Genomic DNA, 26,105 nt, shown 5'->3' on the forward strand with positions numbered 1-26,105 from the left:
TCACTGAGTTATAACTGAGTTCTGACTGAAGGTTTTTCCTCAAATATTGAAAGACCTCGTCAGGACTTTCTCATGAAGGTACCTGGGACAAAATCAAATCAAACCGGGCTTTGAACTAAAGCGTATCAGTCTAGTCTCAAGGTACTTTTCATGTAGAGCAGGTCTACACAGTACTCTTTATATTATAATATTTACAGAGAGCCAACAGTTCCCACTATGAGCAATCACTGGGTGACAGTGGCAAGGAAAAACTTCCTTTAAAGAGGCAGAACCTCAAGCAGAACTGGACTCAGGGTGGGCAACCATCTGCCTCGACTAAAGGGAGGGTGTAAAGAAGTATTAATAATAATAACAATAGCAATAACACTAGAAGTAGGACTAATAATTCTGAATATGACAGCAACTGTTGAGCAGAGTTGTAGGAGCAGCAGGAGGTTTGACATTACAGATCAGACTCTACAGCTCCAGAGGAAGAAACACCTGCAGAAAACGACAGGAGAAGAGGAGGGAGACGAAAGAGCACAAAACTACAGGAAAGGGAAGAAGCTGAGTCAGGGATATGCATTTATGGGATATGTATACATACAAGGGGGCTTCAAAAAAGTTCGTGGAAAAAGGACAGTTGGAAAAAACAGTTGTAATAGTTATAATGTTTATTTTTGCGTTAAGGGTTCATGTGTTATGACACATTAGTACGAGAACATACAGGTGCATTGAGATCAAAATCCCCGCATATGATTTTTACCTATATACTTTTTCCACGAACTTTTTGAAGCCCCTTCGTACAGATAGCAAAAGAGAGAGGAGCTCAGTGCATCATGGGAAATCCTATAGCACCATAACTAGGGGGCGGTTCAGGCCTGAGCCAGCCCTAACTATAAGCTTTATCAAAGAGGAAGGTTTTAAGTCTACTAAAGTGCAGAGGGTGTTTCTGCCTCTGGTGGAAGGATCCGCAGCAGAAGAGCCTCGTAGCTGAAACCTCTGCATCCTGTTTGACTCCTGGAGACCTTAGAAACCAAAGTGCTGCACTCTTGCAGGACAATACAAGACTATTAGCATCTTTAAGATATAATAGTGCTGCCTGCTCGCAGGTGTGGTCTTCAAGACTGAACTACTTTTATTGACTGATATGTTAGCTTTTTTTAACAAGCTGTGGTTGAAATCAACTTAACCATAGAATGACAGAGCAAAACGATAATGACAAATACATCTAAAATATTTATTATATACAGCAGACAAAAGGTTTTCAGACATTCAGACAAGAGAAATGTGCTCACATGAATAGTCAAAAGTCAAACAATCATAATCCTTTGCATGCTGATGTCAAAATAAATATTTATACACAATTTACAACACATAAGAATCTCACAGACTTAAATATGTATAAATATTGTTTGATACAAAAGTTATGAAACAGCTGAATATCAGGAATATGATCAAGACTAAGCATCAGCGTCACATAGTGTTTACGTCTGAAATGTTACACAATACTCTGATGAATGAGATCCCCCAAAGATTATTCACATCTTCAGTTGTTCCTCTTGTTTGAGTTGATGATGATGGTATCTGCAGCACAGTGATATGAGAGGTACTTCACCCGCCAACAATTAACTGTTGTTAAAATAACACAAATTACTGTAATAAAAGGATTAACAAGTCAGGCAATGGCATCTGAAACAATATCTCATTATGTGATACGTCCTCCATGTGATTGCCTGTATTAGAGTGAAATTCAATCCCAATGTAAGATCATGTCATGTAGTGAAGCAGCATCAGAGTGTAACATTTCTGTCCCTGAGTGGTTTCAAGGCCTGCGAGGCTCGAGGCCGTGAGAGAGTTGAGTTAGAGTCCTTTGGTTGTCGATCACGTTGAGCTGGCGAACATAAGTCCGAACTTCTGGGTGGTTCTTGCTGGCCAGAGGTGAATCTGGGCCTGATTAAATTGAAAAGGTGGGTGGTGTTGGAGGAGAAATGCAATGAATTAGGAAAAAATGTTCAACTTTAATTCTTTAAAAGAGATCTCTTAAGTCTGAATAGAATTGATTGGTTCCTATCAAATGATTGATATTTCATCTCAGTTTCATCATTTGGGACTTACTGAATGGCTGGCTCCTACAGAATCTCACTATCTTCACTGTGTTAGCTATCATTCGCTGAAAGACAAAAAGGCACAATCAGCAACAGATACCAGGAATTAACTGACAAATAAAAGATTTACACCCACTGTTAGACAAATATCTGCATCTCTGGAGCCTCACCATTTTTTCAAAATTGACCAAATTGTCGATAAATGTCTTGTTGCCCTCGTGAGTGAACGTCATGTCTGGAAAAAAACAACAACAATGAAACACACAAAGTGATAAAGTAAAATTATAGCAAAGGGGACATCAGGTATTCAGTTGATTAAAACTACTGAAGAAACAATTCAACAACAGAACAACTGTGACGTACCGGTCAAAATGATGCTACATTAAAAATAAACAGTTGTCAAATAAGTGGCTCTGACCTTTGATCAGCAGCGGCATGAAGGGAATGATGGGAGGCTCCAGCTTGGAAACTGTCAGTCGGTACGCTCTGTGGTTCCTGGACGGGTCCTGTGGAAACAGTCACAGTGTTCTGAGATTTACCGTCACTGTGTTAAATGGATCCATCACAGTCCTGGCCAAGGGTGACGCTGCTAAACCCACACTCATCTCTGGTGACCAGCTGACAGCGCAATAACCCTCCATACTCAGTATTTGCTCGGACTTAAAGCAAAACCACTCAAAGATGGAGACACTTTGAAGTGAAAAAGCATGATTGAGAGTACAAAATTAGCTGTTTCTGCTTACCATTAAGTTTTCAAATTCACTGTAAAACTTCTTAAATTTGCTGGGAAGCTTCTGTGAACAGACATGACCATATAATCAGGGGATGTTAACTTGCAGGTAAGATGTTAGTGACTTTGAACAGACACAAACACGGTGAACGTACACTCACCTCCCAGGTCTGACTCAACCTGCTCACCGCTGGGTTACTCAGGCCCATAACGACAGCAAAGAAGGCATTTAGATTCCTGTACTCCTTACAGCTTTGACAGAAACCATAAAAAGATGAGAAGTTATGGCGAATAAACAAGACTGCAAATGTAATACGGTGCAGAATGGGCAGTGAATCAAAGTCCACTCACTGGGCAGCGATCTTAATGAACTTCTTGAGGAGCTGCACCCGCTTGCTGAGCTGAGAGCACAGACACATCTCAGTGATCACCCAAAACTGAATTTCATTAAACCTCCTCAGGAACAGATCCAGGTTCACAGTGGTCTTCTTGACATTTTGCCTCCCAAACGTGTGGTAGATGAGTTCAAGCTGTAAGATACCAAAGAAAAACACAACTTATATTTTTTTTATTTTTGCTATATCAATACACCAGCTCTACAATTACACATAGATTTTGCCAACATTATGGGACACATCATACAATGACGCTACAGAGACCTGGTCTCACAGTTACATACCTCATGCACACAGTGGAAAAGCTCCCAGTCATAGGCAGTCATATGGTAAGCCACATCCTTAGAGCTCATCAACTCAAAGCTGGCCAGTGACCCTGTGGAGGGACCCTCCTGCTCAAGTAAAGGGGTCTAGAAAACAGAAAAAAACTGTGTTTTTTATAGTTGACAATCATGATAATCAATCCACAGTTTCAGGAATTCTTGAAACATCTGTGCTCACGGACTGAAATATAGCAAATGTTAAACATAAGTTAAGGAAAAGACATTAAAGTAGTTGGGCTGCTTATACAGTTTAATTTCATGGAAATACATTTAAATGTCTTAGATGTCTTGTGCAGTGTGTGAGACACACCAAAGAATCCAACTGGTCCCTTCTGCAGACAAACAGCCGTCCATTTGTGCTGAGAGTGGAGAACACTGAGACATCGTTGGGCTTGAAGATCACTTTCTCTGTAAAGTGAAAACATAGCACAAAAAGGTTGAGATTTAAATGTGTATTTTAGGGAAAATGTTGCTCACTGTTCCTCTAATATAATGATAAGTCCTTTTATAAAACACAGAGGAGAATCAAACTTGTGTAAAAGACTGAGGATTGTAGCTCATGGCTATTCCAGTCTGTTCGCCACCTTGGTCCGTACTGAAATAAATATAGGTCATGGATCACCACAAAACTTTGTACAGACATTTGTGATCCCCAGTGGATGAAGCCCACTGACTCTGGCGATCCCTGGACCTTTCTTTGTTTTGTGGTTTTCAGCTAAATGTCTTGACAACTGTTGGATGGATTGCCATGAAATCTGGTCATGATATGTTGTAGCGCCATCATCAGGTTTGTATTAGGTTGTTAAAATAAATGTATGTCTTTCTCTCCTTTTATCTCAAAAAATATTGTGCAAAGTGGTTGAAAGTCTGTTCCATTATATTATAATATTATACTATCTGGGTTACAAGAGCTCTTTCATGCTAAATTATACAAGTGAAAGGTTTATAAAGCCTTGCTTTTTCCTTGCAAAGCTGAAGTTCTGTTTTTGTTTCCTTGCCACTAATAGGGAGGGTGTGGACAAGAAAAAGAGGCTGCATTAGTATCAGTACAGTAAGAAGCAGCCTCATGCTGAATGATATAAGAAAAACCAAGTTTTTCTAAAGCTGCTTTAAAGGCCCTTCTTTAGCACCTACAGTCACATCCATTCACAGTCAGCAAACTCTTACACTGGCAGCTCATTTCTCACTAAATCAGCTGAGGATTAATTAGTGTAACACCCCGCTCCGCCTCATGCAACTTGTTGGTTAACATGCAGCTGCCACTGCTCTCACCTCCTGCCGAACTGAGGCTGACCAGGAGCAGGTCCTCCGCCGACCCCAGCTTGTCGGCCACAGCACCGATGACCTCCCTGACTGAGGTGGCCACGGGGACCCGGATTGTGGTATAGGTGTGGTCACAGCAGTAGACTTTGAACAGAACTGGAGACATTAAAAGCAGAGCAAATATGGGATTGTCAGCAAGAAAGGAATGAAGGAGCGGTAAAACAGAACAGAGTGGATTAATACACTGGCTGACAACCACAAGATAAATCTGAGGGGTCATGGGATGATTCATAAGAAAAAAATAAACCACATTTATATAAGATGGTTATTTTTCAGAATCTTTTCTTGTTAAATCCTGGATAGTTTTGCCTGAATCAATGTTTGGATTCATGTTTCCTGTGTCCTGTAATGTTCAATAAGAACCAGCCATGTGTGTGATGGTTCAGGCACCAAAGACGATAATGACTCACTTCCTCTTAACTCACAAAGAAAATCCACATCAAACAAGGAAATCCTTTCTGCCAACAGAGCTGTCTTTGTACCTTACCACAGTAATCAGCGTGAGGCCTGAGTGACCAACTTTCAAATATATAAATCACTGATGTGTCAAGCACCATGCATTAACTCAGTGTGTCATCTGGAGATGATTAGAGAGACAAATGGAAAAACAAAAAAATATTCAATCAATATGCTTCATCGCCATATCAAATCTGTCACAGAGTCTCTGAGTCCTAGTCTCTGCTGCTGCTTAAAGTCAAATGGTGGATGTAATGTAACAGTAACACACAAAAGTCCATGTGTAGCAACAGTAAATGGTCTGGGACAAACCTTGGCATCAAACACTGACCCACGTGGAGACATGTCGTTTACTCACTTTCATCACTGCTCTTTATGGGTTGACGTTTCTGAAGCTTCTCATCTCCCGTACTGAACTGCCGCAGCAGGACTTTGTGCTGCGACAAAGTTTAACAAGTTTAATGTTCACAAGGAAGCATGTTAAAACAAAATTTGCACACCACCTTTAATTTGAAAGTAAACGAATCGGTCTCGTACCTTTTTCTGTGAGACTCTGGCATCTTCAGTGCTACAGCGAGAAAAAACAAAATTAAGGAAAATAGTCACAAAAGTTGAGGATTTAAAGGGACATGGTGACAACAAAAACAAAACAAACAAAAAACAAACTTACTTGCGCTTTACAATTCTCTCCAGCTCTGTCAGCTGATCTCTAAGGGCTGGAATCGCTTTGGCATCATTAGACACCGCGACAAGAAACTCCTAGAAAATAAAACAATCAAAGAAATTTCAGAAGAAGAAGGAATAAATGAACAAAATGTAACAATAATTTCATAACTCAGTCATCTAGCTGTGGTGGATTGCTGGAAAGCTTCTCCTGCTCTCCAGATTTCCACATATAATTTATAAAGTTAATTTTCCCATTTCTCTTCCAGTTGTGCTTCTTGTAGTCTCAAGATACGTGTCATTTTTCCATTAAGAAGATTCATTCAGTGATGGTGGGTGTACCTATCTACCCCAGTTCCTTGTAATAGTTTTTTTTACATTTGCTATTAGCAGTATTTTAACCAATTATCTGTCAGCTCTCATTACATTCAGATTTTGTGTATTGTTACTGTACACGTTATTGCTTTGCAAATAAAATATTCCAATAGAAAAAGTGATTTACTTTACATTGATGATCAAACTGTATTGCTATTGCTGCTGTCACTCATGCTCTATATGCTGACCTCTAGGAAGGCCACAGAGACGTCCTCCTCCTGCAGGTGGTCTCCATGTACAGCTGCCCACTGCATCACCAGGCGGATCACCCTGCGCTTGTTATTAAGTGTGTAATCCAGCTTCTCCTGTTCAGAGCCCTGCAAGGCCTGGGCATGGTAGGTGCACGGCAGTTAAAGATCACAGCAAAGTGGCACTTTTTTGTTTGTGTTTTCAAGGTCAGTTTCACAGGACCGGAAAAGAACATTTGGTGACACGACGCTGAAAGGATATTGGGCCATCAACACTGGACACAGTTGACTGTTTGGAATGAAGACACAGTGCATGAGCACAAAGTCATCTAAGGCTGAGTCTGTGACAAAAAAACAGAGAGACACTCATGTCAAACACCTGCGATGCCAGGGTAAGAGCAGATCAAAGAGTGGCCAGAGCCATCAGGGCCTTGATCCACATGGCCCCGTCTCTGTCACCTCTGCAGGCAAATGAAAACCATATGTATCCACAAGAGCGAGAGTAATTAGATCAGCTCTGTGATGTGTGGCTAATTATAGATGAGAACAAACAGGTCAGTGCAGAGCAGCAGGCAGAGGATGGAGGAGAGAGACGCTGAGCCAGAGAGAGGAGAGGGGAGAATAAATATACTGCATGGAAGAAAACCCTTCACAGTAAATCATCATCATACTGATAGATTATATTAGATGGCACTAATTTGTCATTACTGAATGTTTTACCCTGAGCAGTACCTGACTCTGTGAATTGAGAATCCATTCGCATCATTTCAAGGAGGTGCTCCAAAATCTTCTCCGGCGTCCCCGACATTACCTTGTATCTGGAGCAACACAGAATAAAACACACCCTTCACTAATCAAGAAACACTGGCTCTTAATGCTTAATGACACAGCTATGGCCCTCGACCGATTTGTGTTACTTGAACGTGTGTCTGTGATTGCTTCATTTGATAACAATCCTACTTACAATCACAGAGTTCTTGGCCGGCTGAAGATTGAGGGGAGTCTGGGCTAAGAGCCGTCAGAGGAGGCAAAAAAAAATGTGGGGGCATCTTCTCTGTGAATCAACACAATCCAGCCTCGGTTGTTTTCATTACTTGATAGCAGCATCACAAGAGGGAGCTACACAAGCAACGTTATGTCTTCCCCACTCATGGGGGAGAACACAGCCTTGACACTCTCATGTGTGAGGAGTGTAGCTGATTAGAGGACAACCCTGAACAAGTAGTTGGGACTTGGCAGGCCTTCTTTTTCCCCTCATTAATGTGTCTCTGTACATTACAGTGATTGTGGTGCAGTGACAAATGCCTCTATTAAGACTTAACACTTGTTGGCTGCAGTGGGCCTACACAGGATTTCTCTGTGCTTGTGCTGCCTGTACAGTCAGGAAGCATTTTCATTTGCTGGTCACAGCGACTGAAAGAGTCCAGTATTCCCCAGGAACGTCCAGTGTTTTTAACAAGGCTGATGATGTCCTCTTTTTTTTCTTATTGTCCACAAATCCAACGATAAGGCAAAACCAACAATCAGAAAATCATCTGAAACAAATGCACATTCTACCCATGTTTGAGTAATTTCTGCAAAAAACTACTCAAACAACATCTTTTTTTTTTTTAAGATGACACTATTTTGTATATTTGTGATCCATCTTTAATGATTTAAGTCTTTAGTAGAAGCTAAAAGGATTTTGGCCCGAGTTTAATAAACACCTGTCAGACAGAAATACCATATGATGTCTACCTTTTTGTGTCTAAAAATGCAGCTTTGTTCAGCACTCATGTATGCAGTGCAGCGGTGGGTACATTTACTTGTAATGGGAGGATGAGGCTCCCTGGACGGAGGTTCGACTGCTGCTGAGACTCTTCTCCAACACCAGAACATCCTGACCGTGCTCCTTCAGACGCACCGTGTTGGCCTCCACATCCTTCACACATACACACAGTTAATACTTAAAAATTGTGCATTTAAAATGAGGACTTGAGACCTGTATAGATGCTGTTTGAGTTGGTGAAGACTGTTAAACAATATGAAACTAGATCGAAATAGAAAAAATAGTTGTGTTTAAGTTCTATCTGGTTGTGTTTCTTCCACAGCTAGGTGAAAATGGCATGTCATGAACTGAACACAGTGTTTACACCATCACACAATCATCTCAAAATTGCAGAGAGGTTTGACTCTCAGCTCTCTGAACCAGAACTAGCTGTAATATGTCCTACCACAGAGACAGTGGCACAACACTGGGCCCTGGGCACAGAGCAGAGTGGACTGGATGGTTCGTCCAGTGTGAAGTCATCACAAGACCAAACTAACTTTAGCAAGCAGGAAGTTTAAACAAAGTTCCTGACCATGTTACAATGGGCTAGATTGCTCTAAGTCTTGATCTGTGGAGACTTGCTGGAGCATCATACAGGGCTCCCTATCCCTCACCAAGTAACTCATCTAAGAAATGCTGTATTACATCTCAAGCAGGGAATTTGTGACGGCGTCAGAGCTGCCAGATGGAAGTTCTCCACACAACAAGTTTGCATCCACAGCTAATTAACCCCAAATCTGCCTTGTATCTCTGGCTTGTCATTATCAAGCATATTTCATATTCATATAGTGGGATGACTGGTGCTCTCTCTCTGAGGGTACATGTGTGGCTGCATTGCTGAGGTTTTGCCAACAGATGGCAACAGTGCTTTTTTTTTTTTACCATTGCTGTAATAACATCAGTAGATATTGAACAGAAATTCACCCTCAAAATCCTGTTGAAGTCCTCCTTGTCTACTCTCAGGAAGTGACAGTTGTCCTCTCGCAGGACAATGGAAGCAGCACGGGGGGCGTCATTGACAAGAGCCAGCTTCCCAAAGTCGTCTCCCTCATGAAGTGTGCAAACAACGCCCTGACAAGCACAGCACACTGATCAGTTACTGACTACTGACTCAATGCTTGATGCTTTGTATGATAATATTTGAAGAAATACCTACTTTTCCATAGATGACAACGTTGACTGAACCCTTCAGAATAATGTACCATGATGTGCCCTCCTCCCCCTGATTGAACACTGGCAGAGAAAAAACAAAGAAACAAAGAAAAGCTGTGGTGGTCTAATAAAACCTAAACCACTAATATTGACTCTGTAAAGCATTTATGAATCTATGAATCACATCAGTTATTTTATCAAAATACTTACACACTGTTCCAGCCTTTGCATGGGACTCAAAGATCAGCACCCCTGCCAGTTCTCTCTTTACCTGTGCAAGCAAGGGAAACAGGTTTTTAATGCAGTAAAATCAATATTAAAATGGTGCAAGAGGGAGGGACTGAAAGGAGCACAAACATACAGTGTATGTATCAGTATAATGTCTTTCTTTCCCCCTTGTCAATACCCTAAAGTTGAATGTGAGTTATTTTCCATAGTGCAATTTGCAGCAGTTCTCACATAACTTGCTTTTCAGTTTGAGTGAATCCCAGCAGCAACACAAACTGATGATTTTACCAGCTTAGCATGTATCCAAACATTTATAAAGTGATGATTCAGGCTCAGATAAATACATCTATACAGGTGTATGTGTTGTCTCTGTTGTCTTAAATGTGCCAAAAATGTCTGAGGAGGTGGTGAACATAGTTTTTAATGCCACAGGGGGCGCAATTTCAGTGTCTGACAACAGGATTCATATGGCCACTCAAGAATTTCTACTCACAGTGGTGGATAGATGAGATAAGGCCTTTATATGGAGCAGCTCTTCATAAATGATCTCTAAATCGTCTGCTGTTCTTTCAGATGCACTAGAAAACAGGAAATATGTAAACAAACTCATGACAACATCACACAGATTCATAGTATTTGACATTGCTTTAGAGATTGCTGCTTTGAAGCCCTACTGTTTCCTCAGAATCATCCTCATGTGGGCATCAGGTCCAAGCTGCGAGAGGAGGAGCAGGGTGTCCTGCAGCTCCTCCTGGCTCTCCCGCCTCTCCTCCTCGCTGGGAAAAGGGGCATCATCCTGTTCATCGTCCAGGAAGCGGTAGAAGAGGTACTTGTCCTGGAAGCTCAGCTCCTGGTCCACTGCATCACAACACAAACAGAGCAGGGCTTAAATTAAAAATCTGCCTCACACGTACACAGTGCACAGACGCAGGCATCACAGTCTCACCATGGTTGAGAACACCTTCTTCCAGCAGCACCTGCCACATGCCTACAGCCTGAATACGAGAGTGGACACATGAGCTCTGCTGCATTTGCCAGTCAACCAGCTCTGTCCCCACGCAACACTGCCTAGGAAAGACACAAGTCAATGTAACATGTTATACAAGTCCAGCAGTTTGTTTATTATCTGATTTTATATTTTATTAATCAGTTGTTTGTCTTGTTTGCTTATGTTGTTCTCCAATGGTTGTTGCCTTGAAATTGCTTTTATATTCTCCCATTGTATAAATTCCCTATAATACAACAAAGGCAGAAACCAGGTATTAAAAGGTCAACCAACCTATATGTCTTCAGATGGTACTTCCTGTCTCTGATCATGTGAGGCACCCTGGAGAGGATGGCGTTCCGGAGAATCTTCCCAGCCCGCAAAATCTTCTCCGAGGGTACCTGCACCGTAGAGTTCAAGTCAAATCACAGCAGCAATAGAGTCCTGCTGACTACCTGCCACATTAACATGTGATGATTGACCCCATAGAGAAGGTCATTGAGTTTACTACCTGAGAAATGCATTTAAGGTGGGGTTTGGTGGGACTTTCAATGAATGAGTTCTGCAAAATGAAATGAAAAAAAAAAAAAATAATAAGTGGAACTGAAATAGAAGACATCATGGATGACAATGAAACTGAGGCTCCTCTGAAGACAGAAAACTCAGCATCACTGAAATTGGGTGAAATTAAAGGTTTGCAATGTTGTAGAACTCAACAGTCCAGTAATTGGCAATAAAAGACATCAAGGTAAACAACATGTCAGATGAGTCAAGTTAAATAACAGGTATTTTTCCTCTCACTGTAGGATGTCTTCCTCACTGCTCCTGTGTGACTCACAGTTGACATTATGTGTTTATGACCTGTCAATTTTAATTGAACTTATGCTTCCTATATTGCTCTTGAATTAAAATAATAGTCTGTTCCCAGAGTCTTGACTGATGCATTAAATTGCTTAAATGGGACACAGATATTGTGGTGTAAGTGATTTTTTTTTTTTTTCACTGAGACCACAGGGTGGGCTGCAGGGTTGTGACATTTAAAATGCATTCCACATGCTCCAGAGAGCAGCGTTAACTCATGCATTTATGTCAAGGCTTTAAAAGCCTCATCATTTATTTACAAGAAAATTAGTCCACACAATAGCCAAAGAGGCTGGGCTTTCATAGTTATTATTTATATATGTTAAAGTAAATTAAAGCTGTTTGTTACATAACAGGAAAGTATGTTATGGAATTTTACATAACAGAGCAATCTCGTAGCCGTGTTGTGACTAAACTTCATGAAGGAACACAGCACAGGGCACCATAAATCTACTGGAGTGCCACGTTAACAATCCAGTGGCCAGGAAACGACAACAGGAGAAAGGTGGGACAGGAACTGTTCTGGATTGAGACAAGAACTCCAGTCACCTTGTTTATATTTAGACCAACTTTAAACAAACTTCACATTCAAGCTTATTTCCAACCTCTTCTGGAGAGGCCAGTAACGACAGTGACAAACTGAGTTAGAGCTGAGGTTTTACTCATCAATGACACTTTTCTAGACAGGAACAAGGCTAACAATCAGCATTGTCTCAATCGCACAGGCCCACTGTGATAACACTACATGATATAAAGTTGTACTAAATTATTAATGTGTGTCGGCGAAATTACCTTATTCTGATGTTTGGAGTATGAAACAAATGAGTTGTTGCTTATGTTCTCTTTGTCCGACATTCCTGTGTGGAAAAAACAATGGTTCTATTACAATAAACTGTATTTAAAGTGACTTAGATTGAAACAAGTTGAAACCTCCTCTGTCCAACACCAGGGAAATGTACAACAGAGCCCTTGCAACATTGTGTGTTGAAAAAACACAGTTGTTCAGCACCAAGCATACCACCAAGTAAAGTTTCCTGTAGCCAACACAAAGACAACAAGCTGCATCTAATTTGCCATAAAAAGTCCAATCCTTGAAAATACATTTAAAGATGCAGTGAGCGAATACATAACAAAAAAAGCAGCATACATATTTGGCATGACTTTAGAACAACGAAACAGATGCAAAAAGGTTGCCGTGATCACCAATGTTTAAGTCCCCTTTAACATTTATATTTAGAACAATCAGAGTTTTCATCTTTAGATCAATTATCTCTGGTTTGAATGGCATATCATGTGAGCCTACATGTCCTAGTTTACTTTATTCTGCTTCATATTGCTTCTGTCTTTTGCTTTTCCAGACATGAGCAGTAAAACTGCACAACTTATTTCTACCTCTATTTCATTTTCAGTTATTGTCTTGACATTATAAATAATTCAGGCTTCCATGTGCTCACCTTTAGGAGAAAACTATTAGACCCTGGTGCTTAACATGGGGTTATGGGTGTTTCCGTGCAGAGACTGAAAAACAATGTAAAATGGAAGCCACTTAAGAAATACTTTTACCAGTGTTTATACTCTGTGTGACAGTCCCACAAGGGGTTTGTTAGAGGGGTGTGGTTATTTCACAGTGTTGGGAGCTTTAAGTTTATATTGTACTGTTCCCCTCCAGGACAAATAGCTTAATCAGTCAAGGCTGCTCAGTCACAACTGTATCTACAGGGGAAAAAAACCCAGCTATTCTTAGACATGCCTCTCAGACTGCTGACACCACAAAACAGACACAGTATCCACACAATACAAATAAAGTGGGACACAACAAGAGATGTAACATTACACATCCAGGAACAGAAGTCAAGCACCTGACACCTGGCTTTAACCTTGCTGACAAAGCTTTGTGTAATTCCTGGTCATTTTTGTAAGATTTTTCTGTTGTTACCATCATGTTGCATAATATGTGTTAGCATTTGGACCTCCTGACCACTGGGCAAACAATGTCCTTCAGGGGAAGAAAAAGACAATCCACAATCTAAATATAAACAAAATGGTCACTTGCTCTCACTCCCAAACTGAATGACAAGTTTTTTGTATTTTTTGTGACAGGGACTTTCTTCTCATGCTGGTAAAAGTCTGTTTAAATCATACATACTAAGTCTCCCAAACCAAATGCTCACACTTTGAAAAGTACTGACAAGCAACTTTGGGAATCAACTGTTGGAAACATATTTACATAAAAGCAGAGTCTCATTTTCATTTTGTTGTTTGAGCCATCTTCTTGCACACTCTTAGAATGTGTTTCTATTTATATGCTGTGGGTCTGTATAGACTGTGCTTGTCTGTTGTTGCATTGAGACATTAACACAGCTGTCCATCATTTTATTTGCAAAGCTGTCATGCTGGTCCATGTGACATCATGCCATTCATTCAAGTGTCACATCAATTCAACCACATCAGCAGAGATGTAGTGTACAGTATGCAAGTGAGAGGTGAATCCTAAATTAGATTAGTCAAAAAGCAAAAGTTTAATTTCTTGGCAAAGAAAAATTCTTTCAAGTGTTTCATTGCAGTTGACAACTGGTGACAAACGAGTGTGCTCGTGGCATAAAAGGTGCTTAGGTAGAGTATTACTGAACGCATGACTGCAGTGAATGAAACAATGCTGACTTTAAAAGCATCCACCTGTTAACACCAAAGTGCTGTAAAAGCCTGCTGTGTTTTTGTGACTAGGAAAACTATTTAAAACATGTTTAATTCATTTGACTCAGTCGCTACAGCTACAAAACCACTGCGCTGCTGTACAGGAAAATGCATCAGCCTCCAGCTGTTTGATGCTTGTGTGATTTCTGTCTTGGTGTATTCAGGCATAGAGTGCATACTGTAAATCCCCAAAGTACTGTACTGCACTATATGCACAATATACACAGTACTGCTCCGAAGCACATAACAGTGATGAATGCTAAAGCAGACACTTTTAAAAGCAGCCTAAAACTCTGCAGTAGTTAATCAAATCCTTAGTTTATGATGAGTGGGGACTCACTTTGTGATTTCAAAAAGCCATCTTTGTTTAGGGCATAACACAGAGAAACATTTTCTTCGAAATATGTCCATTATTTATGAACTATCCTATAACTATACAGTTAACCCAGTGCCAGTAAGACAACAAGCTCTGGATTCTCTCTCACTGCTGTTCATCATTTTTATGGTACATGACTTTAAAGCAAGTTAAGTGCTCTGTTTGAGCAAAGCTAAGTCAATATTGAGTTAACTTGCAACAGGAAAGCATAAATAAAAGTATCAGCCTTTATCACAATGCAGGATGATAAAGAAGGGTCAGACAGTAATGGAGTTAGGCAGACAAAAATATTATTACATACAGCACAAAATAAGAATCTGTTATATCACACAGCGTAAGAAATACTAAATCTCATTATACACGAGTGGGCTCATTCTGGCAAAGTGAGAGGGGAGCCATGTTTACTATATGTCACTACCTTCATAATTCCATATTTTCAGTTTAGCTTTTTTCACATGTGCCTTTATTTCTCATTTAAATGATCTGAAAGCTCTCTGTAAAAACATCAACTCATATTGTTTGGCATAAATAACAATTACAAGTTATCAGCATTTAAAGTAAAAATTGAAAACGTGCCAACAAATTAAGCTCAGCTCTCATCAAAAGTTAGTCCTCGTAAGTAAGTTACATTGATTAAACATTTATTTTATTATTAACTCAGTGTAATTAGATAAACTAATAATCTAAATCTAAATGTCCATTAGATGATTTATTTGACTCATTGAATTAATTTCTTTGAAACATTGTTAGCTTACTGGTATATAATCCCCTGCACGCGCTGCATTAAACGCACTGGGTAAAAATTTAAATTCCTTGTTTCTTGAAGTGATAGGATATGTGTCTTTTTGTACATGTGTCTCTGAGGAGTCAGATGATCTTCCCTGTGATAAAAATTAAAACCATGCAAACTGTAGTATGCACTTCAAACATTTCCATTTCCAACATTAACAATCTTATGTCTGTTAACAGAACAGCAGAGGATGTCATGAGGGAAAAAACTTCATTTTAAAAAAACGATCCAAGCTTATTTGTAAACTGGTCATCCCTAGTCACCAGCATACAGATTTGAGTCACTTGAGTTAATTCACAGAAGTAAAGCCTTTGAATTATAATGATATAAAATAATATGTAAATGGAGGGAGTTAACAGAGGTTACAAAATTGCCTTAAAATTTCTGTCCAATCACGTGCACAAACTGCTGCTGCTGAACATTTGGAGGCGTCTACACTGTGGTACTTTACAGTCAAATATCGTCTTGAATCAATGATTTTTTTTTTTTTAAATAACGGTGAAAGTTAGGATTAAAAGGTCATGTAAATCTAAAATGCAGGGCTACTTACTGTCAGCACTACAACCACTTTCCATCACACCATAGGGTGGAGCGAGGAGTCCAGCCATGCAGTGATGATATTTCTACAGAAATAAAGAAAACAGAAGAACAAATAAGTCCTAGCAATTAATAGCTGCCTGGAAAATATAAATTTTACAAATTCTGTGCCATGCCCAAAATATAAACAATTGGTCAACGCCCGTGGCTCTTTTAGACTCTACTTAGTGCTGCTTTGAACTAAATGTTTTAGTTTAGCATGTTTAGCATGCTAATTAGGCTCAATTAGACACAGCCTCAGCTGTACAGTAAACACCAAGTACAACTGAGGCTGATGGGAAGGCAGTTGTGGTCATAAAGCCAAGTGAAATTTTGGCCTAATGATGGTGCCAGACAAAAAGTTAACACATCACATCAACAGAAGTTACTGCAGTTCACCCTGTGGGAAGTGTGTGTGTGTGCATGTGTGTGTGTGTGTAACAAATGTTATGACAATCTTTGAGACATTTCAATGAAACATAAATGTCAACTCAAGTGCACAAGAAAATCGAGGATCATCAAGTCAGGGATGCATCCTGGAGCAAAGTGAGGAACTGACACAAACCTGCAACTTTACACCTTACTATACTGGATTAATTCAGGCAGTTCACTATAATTGGAAAAACAGATCAGTCTGTTGCTTTAAAATGTGCAAATACACATAATATCAAGCTGAAATGTCCCTGGTTCATTTTAGCAGAGATACTTGGTTGCATGTTATTTCCCTCTGTCTCTTCCAACAAGAAAAAAATAAAAAAAAATCAACCCTTATGTCATCACTTGCCTCCAGGACATGAGGACAAGAGGAAAGTCGATGAGAGTTTGGGGTGTTTGTTGATATTTCATCCTCATTAGTCCTAACACGCCAATGAAAGTAAGGTTCAGTGAGGAACAATCGCAAAGACGGGAGAAAACCAGACGAGTGGTTGTGAAAACTGTGAGAACATGAAGGTAACAGAGCTCAGTTTTCAAGAGCAAAAACATGTTTGATGTACATTACATACATCTTTTAATCCTTGTTTGAAAAATGTTACTTCACTTGTCTTTACTTTTCCCTGTCATGCAGATTACACATTTCAATTTGTTGGGGAGTAGTTACTCTTTCATGTTGTGCCAGCCGCAGAGCAAACAGAGCATAAAAGTACAACTGTATGTGTCTTATACCATCACTGTGCCCTGCAGAATCACAGATGTTACATAATGAACTATACTACAGTCATGCGCTCATATAGATGTCATGTTTTTGTTCATGACACTGGTGCACAAGGAGGTCAATCCATCCGTAGCCAATGAGAAGTAAAGATATGTTGCCTTATGATGCACTGTATGCTGCACTGTGAAAGGGTTGGGAAGTCGAACTAGAAAACCTGATGAACCATCTCTGAATTAGAAAGGAGAAAAAAACATTTGTCTAATGCTGGAAATGAAAAATACTGATCATCACCTAAATCTGTTCAATTCAGTCCTTTACTCAAAGTGAAGCTATCGGCTAAGTCTACTAATGATTTCTGTTGTTACATAACAGCAATACTGTATTCTCAGCAGCACTTTCCTGAAGAGGACTTGTGTAGTAAGCCACTGTCGATTTGCAAGGTATCATGGGAAATGTTTCACGGTTGGAAAATATTACAGTGTTTGCAGCAGCCCATTCTTATAGAAACATATTTCTACATGAAAAAGTTATTTTTTTGCTGTTTTGGGTTTTTATGTGTATATGAGCTTTAATACAATGTTAACATTAATCTGATATACTAATGATTAGAATAGTTTTGAACCTCTTAAAGTTAGTTCGGAAAGTTTTTCCGACGTGCATACTTTATTCAGTTCTTTTTTGAAGAAAGAAAACAAAACACAGTTTTTTACATTTCCAATAGCAAAAACGAAAGGGTGTACGCTGAAGCTGAAGCTTTTTCACCTATCCCTCTTATTTTACTAGGACATATATATCACTAAATCAGGTTGATGACAACCACAGGCACAAATTATTAATATTATCATTCCTGCTGTTTCTAGTACTGTCACATTAGTTTTAATTTTCCATAATATATTTCACAATTAAACTGTTCTTATAAAGTTTTTTTAATCTATTCAGGGTACTACAGGTTTTAACATTTTCAGTCTATTATAATCCGTGTGAACAATGCCTGAATATGAGTTAATATCTTCAATGCACTTTTTCTAAAAAATGACGTTTGACAGTCAAACTGTCAAATTTTTCACAGATTATTTGGTGTAGAAAGCTAAAGTTGGAAAGCTATGATTTTCTTCTTCACAGACTCAAAATGTGCCTCTGGGTCAAAGTGACTCAAAATGAAGGAGCAGGTCATATATTTGTTTTCCTTTCTTGTTTTTCCACTTCTGTTTTTTGTCATTTTGAAAACCTCATCACACCACATTCTACTCTAATAGAAGCTGATTCTTAATACTCGTGGTTCAAGATTATTTTGCGGTAAAAAACAAACAAAAACTAATTATGTGCCTCAGAGGCTGTGGTCTATAGGTCAATAAAAAGCTGATTGAGGACCACTTAGCGACCGTCTCTCTGCTTTCCTATCTCCTGGTCAGTGGAGACTGAATGAAAGGTAGAACTCTCGAGTCATTTGCTCCCGGATGGTAATGTACTCTCAGAGGTCATGTTTTAAATTCAATTCTACCCTCTGAAGTCAGTTAATCACTTTAGCGACCCTTCCGAGGCACACAGCTTTTCCCCCTCAATTAAGAAGCAGTTTAGAAATGTCTCTGTGACCTCAGTTTTTAAAAACATTTCCAAGTGTCTACTTCAAAATAAGAGCTGACTGACGGTGCTCAGATTATGAACATGGGTCCACTGCGGAGGGGTTTTTGTATACACAAAAATCAGATTAATCAATTATTCAACGTTAATCGATGCAGCAGATGCGGAGCCTTCAGAGTCACTTTGACAAAGCCTGTCTGCATTTGTCAACAATTTAAGGATTTAGGATTAGGGAGGAGCACTTAAACTGAGCCGCACATGAACAAATGAACTCAGCCCCTCTGAGCCAATAAAGCCTCGCTCCCTGAGGGGTTGAATCCTGCTCACAGGGAGGGGGGGTGTTGTTTTAGAGGAGGATTAGAACATTGTCAGGTGTTTCTGTTTTGTTAGTAATGATGTCTCTGCCTCTTAATACACATAATACACCTGTTTCCATAAGCAACACGCTCACTGTGGGCCACTGTCATTTCAGGTGTGACTTTACCTCTTGCTCCTATATATTTATCGACATATTTATATTTTTCTTATATTTCATTTATCAGTGTCTTTGTCTTTGTTGAAAGCCATTAGCCAATTACTTGATTAGTCAATTTACAGAAAATCAATAGGTAATTGATAATTCAGTTTCAGCTTCATCAGCTGTAATGATTTGCTGCCTTTCTAGTTTCATATCATTCTTTATTGGATATTTTGGTTTTGTACTGTTGGTTGGACAAAACAAGACACACATGAGGATGTGCTGTGGGTTTTAGGAACTTGCAGTGGAAATTTAAAAGCTATAATTTTCTAAGGAGATTAGTGAGCGTTTACATTTGGAGGCTGAAGTCAATGGACATTTAGCATTTTTGTTTATACAAAGTGTATCATTGTGCTTCTTCCTTCTTTTCTGTTTTTATTCACTTTATTTGTTGCTCTAAGGGTGGATGGTTATGATACTGATGCTCTCGTGTCTTCCTATATTTCTGTTTATATGTCATGAAATTTAATTTAATATTAGGAGTAGATGTGTACCTGAAATTCAGAAATTAAAATAATGTGTTAAAGTGTTAAATTAATAGTTTAGTAGTAGTTTGGGATAAATGTTTGCTGGGTAGATTGGCATCAATCTTCTCATCTAACACAAGGAGGAGAGAAAATAAGTGTATTCGAATCAGTCCTATCATTCACATATTGGCCATTATCAGTTATTAGAGCATTAAATCAGTTCATACCTTAGCCAGAAAGAATAGTGCTGCAGATATACTGGGATTATGACAAAATGTGATAAAACATACTGACTCGAAGGTTTATAAGCTTTGTTTGTTAAGTCATCAAAAAGTAAATGTGCTTTCCCAGAAACACATATTCAAATATGTATGACAATACACACAGACAGTCATGTCACAATAAAAACAACCAGTGGTGCAGCTGCTTCCCTATAGTCTGTCACTTTATAACCATAAAACTGACAGAGATTTCCTTATCGTCACTTATCTCCAGTTGTAGAGGGAACACAGACCAGTCCATCATTTTTTTTTTTTTTTACAAGTGCTAAATCGTTACTACACATCAGCATTTACTGACAACAAATGGACAACCAAGAGTCAGAAACCAGCTCCACTGGGACTGGTGCAGTTGTTTCTGACCACCTATGATGTGTAAAGCATGGATGAGATAGACCTTTAGAGGTACTCTATTGAGTCAAATAATCCATCACGACTGGACATCCAGACAGCAAGCACAGACAGATTACAACATCTGAATCTACCCTGTCTACAACAAATTATTGACTATTACTTACTTTTTTTTACAAACTTATGCCATCACTTTAGAAGATTGTGATCTGTTGCCTCAGGTGGATTTACTCTGAGTAGCTGAGACATGTTACAAACACCTGTAAGAATTAGACAGATGTTGTTTAAAGTGAAATAATAAGGCAAATCACTGATGTCATTGATTGAAAGAAAATCATTTCATCAATCATTTAGCAATAACATACCTTTAACAACATGTATTTACTTACTCATAGAGGGAGTATCGCCAAGGTTGGAGAACTAAGAAATCGTTTTAGGTATTCAGCAGCTCAAATAGCTCAAAGAACATGGTGGATAATGACACAAAAACATGTGGACATAAAAATGATCTTGCAACAATAAGATACACAACAACTTGTGTTTTTGAAATACATATAAATTATATTTAAAAAATATAAATTGAAAAAAGCAGAGATGAATTTTTAAATTTGAGAGCTATGTGTTTCAGTCTAACAGGTTTTTAACTTCTGTTTTTTCTAGTTGATTAGTTTCATTTGCACTGGAAAATGCAAGAAATGTAGCAAATTCAGCAAATTCAGAATCACTGCAATCAGGAACTAATCACCGCACTGTGATTTCTTAATTCATCCAAAAATGACCCAGAATCTGAAAGTGAATTGATTTTGAACCTTTGACCCTTTATCAAAGAGCGAGATTCTTCTGAAGTGCAGTTTGAATCTTAGACTCAACTAGTAAAATGTCACATTCACCCAAAAACTGCTCAAACTGCCAACTGAAAATCATGTGAACGTGACCCAAAGGGAGAGCATTTTCTGGCTGACAAAATACTAATATTTTATATTTATGGCTCTACAACTGCAGGTAACATGATCTACAGTTGGCTAATTATATTTTCATAATATCATTTTGATTTACTTACTTTACTAGAGTTTAGAGATATGTTGTGTTTCTAGTGTTTCAAGAGTTTGATTCTGCATTCATTGCCACACAGCTCTTTACATAAAAACATAACATCAAAACAAAAAACAGGATTTAGAAATGTCTGCAATAACAGATGTGATCCTCTGTTTTCCTCCAGTGAATCTCGGTCAACTGTTGTGCTTATTTGCTCTCATACAGTGACTTCACTGTTCACAGCAGCAGGAGAGCTCTTACATATCCCTTAACCCTGCCCTGTACTAACAACATGTCTTTTTTTTTACCCATGCATTTTGTGTATAAAAGCAATGTAAAGATTGTAACTATGTGTTGATAAACTGCCGAACATAGAGTCCATATCTGTATGTGATTCACATGGTTGCTATGTTTATGTGTCTTATCTCTGTCATAACAGATCGGTGAAGATATCAACCAAGTCATTTCAGTGCATTTTCATGTTCAAGCTCCTCCTCAGTCTTTCATGCTTGAGCACATTATGGCATTGTGAGCATCAATGTGCATGAATGCACTCTTGCATTTTGAATAATTCACCCCGGATTACATAAGAAACAAAGTGCAAACTGTTCCCAAAGCACCAAATTATTATCTTGAACTCTTAGAGGCACACTTTAGGTCACTTGGGGAAACAACTGGGGGAAGACCCTCCCAAGAGAGTCACTGTACTTCTTAAATATTATAATTCCTCCCAAACAGAAACATTTACAATATAATTTCAACATTTTCACATTTTTAGTTGGGAGCTAAAAGCTAGATTTTACTGTTATGAATTTGCAGGTAGTTCTGCAACATCAGCAAGAACAATTCTGCAGGAATTTTTAATCCAGCAATTTTTTACTTGTCCCAAATCTAACACAGTATTTCTCATGAATCAAATGCATTGCACTGTTCAGAAGTTTGAGAAAGATTACCTAAAGATGCTACCAGCGTCCCATGCAGCCTATTATCGTTGTTAATGAGTAGACCGTCCTCCTCACCCTCTTAATCCAGGCATTGAGAAACACTCCAAGTGTGCAGGTCCAAATTTAGGATTCCCAGAGTGTCACACTAGTTATGGCTCATATGCAGCATGGTCCAACACAATCCGGTGGCTCCGTCACCACAGCCTGCACGCCACTCTGAGAGCAGAGCAAGCACACACTGTCAGACCAGCAGAGTGCCAGTCAGCTGCTGACTTCTACTGAGCAGCAGTTGCTAGGTGATTACTCAACTCCAGACAGTGAGCACACAGGAGAGCATGCTCGATCTCTCTCTCTCTCTTCCTCTCTCTCTCTCTCTCACAAGCTGTAGCTAACCTAAACACACACTAGAGTAGTCACCCTTACAAAGCAAGTGCTAAAGCTGAGCGCGGTCATGTACACAGGATGTGAAGTCCGACAAGCACAAATGTAAAAATGTATTGCAGTAAAATCCACTGCCGCTTTCATCACCTTACAACTCTTCAATGAGACGTCTTCCTCTGTGGACATGCCAACAGAGTTAAGTTAAACCTGTGAATCTTAGCCCTTCTGTGAACCTCTCTGCATCCAATCTCATATGTACAAGCAGTGCCATCCAGTATCCTGCTCCTATCACAGAGCCCCTTCCTCTCAAGGACAGAGACCAGATGGTGTCTTATCTTTGACCTTGTTACTTATCAAAGACACAAGGCAGCTGTATCAAACTTCCAAAGCTTTTTCCAACTGAGAAATTAACCACATTATCAAGTGTTTCTAAAATGTGTAATATTTATATTTGATTAATGAAGGATTTGTTAGAAAATTTTTGCACCAGAGTAAAATATCAATCAATTTGTTTTCTGGGTTATTACTTAATTTTGTGGCCCTGTATTATAGAGTGGACTTTATGTTAAAATGTAGTTTTAAAATTATGTATATTACATTTATATAACTATGTATATTTCTAATAACCGCCACAATCAACTAACACAATCTAAAACCCTACATTGAATTTTGTGATTATTTTCTGTCTTCACTTATAAAATTAAGAAATGTGAGGGCATGAAAAACCAGGAAAAAAAACAGAGTGGTGACTAAAAAAGAGACGAGGCAGAACAAAGACAGAGCAGGTGTAAATGTGTGTCACAGAATCACTGTGTCAAATCTGATTGTCTGTCATGTTACGCCCCAGACTGATGGAGCAAATCAAAACACATTAGCTTCTACAATTTAGGTACAATCATGATAGAAAATAGTGCCTTATTCTGGATTTGACATTGGTCATCCTGAATTTGATGGAATAAGGGCTTGTACTGAACAGGCACCAATTTAAGACCAGGCTAAATTATATTTTGAGAGATTTTATGAGGGACAGTAGCAACTCGAGGCACTGGAGAGAGAACATATCCCATCTTTCTTAGCTTCTCCTCATGTCACCCATACATTTGATTTGAAACTGATGATGTGGTTTAACTTGAAGATTCAGATTCTGCCAAGTTCTTTGCCGCTGGTCACATTATTCTGGCCCACAGAAATGTGCTGTTATTTTTTGTGAGTCATTTTAAAACCTTAAATAAATCTTGAAAGCAGTTTTAAAAGACTTAAGAGGTCTGATTTCTGAAGGCTTAAAGTCTATGACAGCTTTGTTAGAAAACCAAACTGTTAAATAGATAAAAAAATATTTGTCTAATTGAAATTTTGACCTGATGATGATGGGGCTAGATGAGAATCAGGCGATCGCCAAAGACCGTGAACATCAGCACCTAATTGTCAAGGTGACCATGGCATGGTAAACCATCCAACAGCTGTTGAAATATTTCACTCTGAACCACAAAATGTCAACCTCATGGTGGCTGGATGAAAAGTAGCTGGATCATAGTCATATCCTCTGGAGACCATGAAGGTCTGTAGAAAATTTCATGGTGATTTATTGAACAGTTTCTTTAATATGTTGAACAAAGGTGGGGACCATCATTGCCATCCATACAGCCACACCATGACATGACTAAAAATGGACTGATAATAATAATAATCAGAAACGCTGTTGTATTTTACAGGTTGCGTTTCAGATTCCAGGCTTTTGATGATGTAACGACTCTGTGAACAGAGATAAGGGAATAAAACACAAATGTTTTTGATACAATCTTCCTGTTCTTCCCGTGCACATATCCGCTGTGCACTTAGAGAGACTCTGGCTCTGAATGCTGCTTTGCTACTTGGATGTTGAACGGCCAGAGAATTCATGTGGCCTCATTTTTCCAACCCCCTCCGCCCAACCCTCAGACACCAGAGGGCACGCTGCGTCCCTGCCACTTCCTGTTCATCAGCTTTCTCCACTGGCTGCCCACCAGGCTGCTTCTATGGACTGATGATAGTGACACACCAATCCCCCTCCCACGATCTTGGCTCAGTATCCAACAGATACGCTCTGAGCATACACACACACACGCACACACTTGCAGAATACATACAACTGCAAGCATCTGTAATGCACTGTTACTCAAAGTATGTGCAGTACACACATGCCTAAGCAACTATCCCCTGTGAAGTGTAATTTGTCACAACTGATGCACAATACCAAAGCTTCCTGTGCAGGCCACATGCAGGCTGACAGTGACTGTAACAGAGCCTCACGACCTTAAAAACACAAACTACAATTGTGTTGTTTCAATCGCAGTGGCCATCGGAAGCAGGAAACAAAGTGAAGAGTGAATTGATGATCAGGCCATCTAAGCTTCAGTCAGCATGCCTCTGTGTGTGTGTGTGTGTGTGCTGAGCTTGGCTCATGTCTGCTGTGTTAAACAAACAAGCACACGGTCGCTCATTCCCAGTGACAGAATCCAGCTTCTGTCATGTGCAAAGCTGCATGAAAGCCCTTACCGTTGTGGTTGTAGCAGTCAGCAGCATAAGAAAATAAATATTAAAGTTGCATGCATGAGTGATGTTCATGGACCACTCATAGTCATGTGCAAAAAAGAACATGCATTAGTTCTACATACAGCGCAGAAACACTGATATATCCATATTCTAGGATTTACTTGAGAGAAAAGAGCAAAAATAAGAGAGCAATATATACTGAATAATTGACATAGATAGCCATGAATAAAAAATAGTATCCATTGGTTCATTAGGGCAATGCTGTGCTCACTCTGGCATAGTTTTGTAAAAGTGCTTGGCCAGAGGCAGGAGGACAAATCTGTGTGGGAGGAGGAGGAGGAGGAAGAAGATGTGTGTAAGTTTGTTTCCTCTGGCTTACTCTCCAGCAAAGCAGGGTAAGTGGTGCCTTTCCCTAACATCACTCATTTACTATCTCTCTCCATATCAGCTGACATCAAGGAAAATGTCTCTGTTCACCCTGGTTTTTCAGGGCTGTAAGCAATGACAATACTGTCCTCAAGCAGTTTAACATTTTCACACATCGCAAAATGTAATTCAGCTTTAATAAAGCCTGTGTGAAGTAGCTGAATTTCTTTTATTTACAACAGCCAGAGAGCCATGCACCCGGGGAGGTTGGAAGCAGTTTGTCACAAGAGCACATCACAACTGGCACAAACAGTCTGAAGTTTGAAGCCACCAATAACAAGATACAACATCAGCAATTTTTCTGCATTGCAGTAAAACTGGGAAGAATAAATAAGCACCGTTTCCAGGGTGGAATAATTTGGCATAACTGCTGTAAGAGAGACAAATTGTGAAATACTGGGAGCAAGTGTAATGATTATCTATCAACA

General features: G+C 39.3%; 1 protein-coding gene across 4 annotated transcripts in view; it reads right to left on the reverse strand.

Annotated features, from left to right (window-relative positions):
* Positions 1–1,198: 1,198 nt before the first annotated feature.
* The window catches only part of rapgef4a (Rap guanine nucleotide exchange factor 4a), a 31,139-nt gene continuing 6,232 nt past the window's right edge, over positions 1,199–26,105 (reverse strand). For 2 of the 4 annotated variants that reach the window (XM_018684807.2, XM_051071342.1), the window contains 27 exons: positions 15,987–16,059; positions 12,369–12,433; positions 11,227–11,277; positions 11,010–11,116; positions 10,677–10,798; positions 10,405–10,588; positions 10,224–10,308; positions 9,713–9,773; positions 9,507–9,583; positions 9,275–9,421; positions 8,346–8,461; positions 7,273–7,358; positions 6,803–6,881; positions 6,541–6,691; positions 5,985–6,073; positions 5,852–5,882; positions 5,673–5,751; positions 4,808–4,954; positions 3,846–3,943; positions 3,497–3,622; positions 3,169–3,347; positions 2,979–3,069; positions 2,831–2,881; positions 2,506–2,593; positions 2,258–2,322; positions 2,098–2,152; positions 1,199–1,932 (listed from right to left, as the gene is read on the reverse strand). In XM_018684807.2, coding sequence (XP_018540323.1) covers positions 1,805–1,932; positions 2,098–2,152; positions 2,258–2,322; positions 2,506–2,593; positions 2,831–2,881; positions 2,979–3,069; positions 3,169–3,347; positions 3,497–3,622; positions 3,846–3,943; positions 4,808–4,954; positions 5,673–5,751; positions 5,852–5,882; positions 5,985–6,073; positions 6,541–6,691; positions 6,803–6,881; positions 7,273–7,358; positions 8,346–8,461; positions 9,275–9,421; positions 9,507–9,583; positions 9,713–9,773; positions 10,224–10,308; positions 10,405–10,588; positions 10,677–10,798; positions 11,010–11,116; positions 11,227–11,277; positions 12,369–12,433; positions 15,987–16,059 — 2,631 coding nt within the window. In that variant the 3' untranslated portion in view covers positions 1,199–1,804. Of the gene's footprint in view, positions 1,933–2,097; positions 2,153–2,257; positions 2,323–2,505; positions 2,594–2,830; positions 2,882–2,978; positions 3,070–3,168; positions 3,348–3,496; positions 3,623–3,845; positions 3,944–4,807; positions 4,955–5,672; positions 5,752–5,851; positions 5,883–5,984; positions 6,074–6,540; positions 6,692–6,802; positions 6,882–7,272; positions 7,359–8,345; positions 8,462–9,274; positions 9,422–9,506; positions 9,584–9,712; positions 9,774–10,223; positions 10,309–10,404; positions 10,589–10,676; positions 10,799–11,009; positions 11,117–11,226; positions 11,278–12,368; positions 12,434–15,986; positions 16,060–22,347; positions 22,775–26,105 lie in introns of those variants that run through there. The other 2 variants (XM_018684809.2, XM_018684808.2) reach the window with 2 other exon arrangements.

This window comes from Lates calcarifer, linkage group LG1 (genome assembly GCF_001640805.2).
Source record: "Lates calcarifer isolate ASB-BC8 linkage group LG1, TLL_Latcal_v3, whole genome shotgun sequence".
Taxonomy (NCBI): Eukaryota; Metazoa; Chordata; class Actinopteri; family Centropomidae; genus Lates; species Lates calcarifer.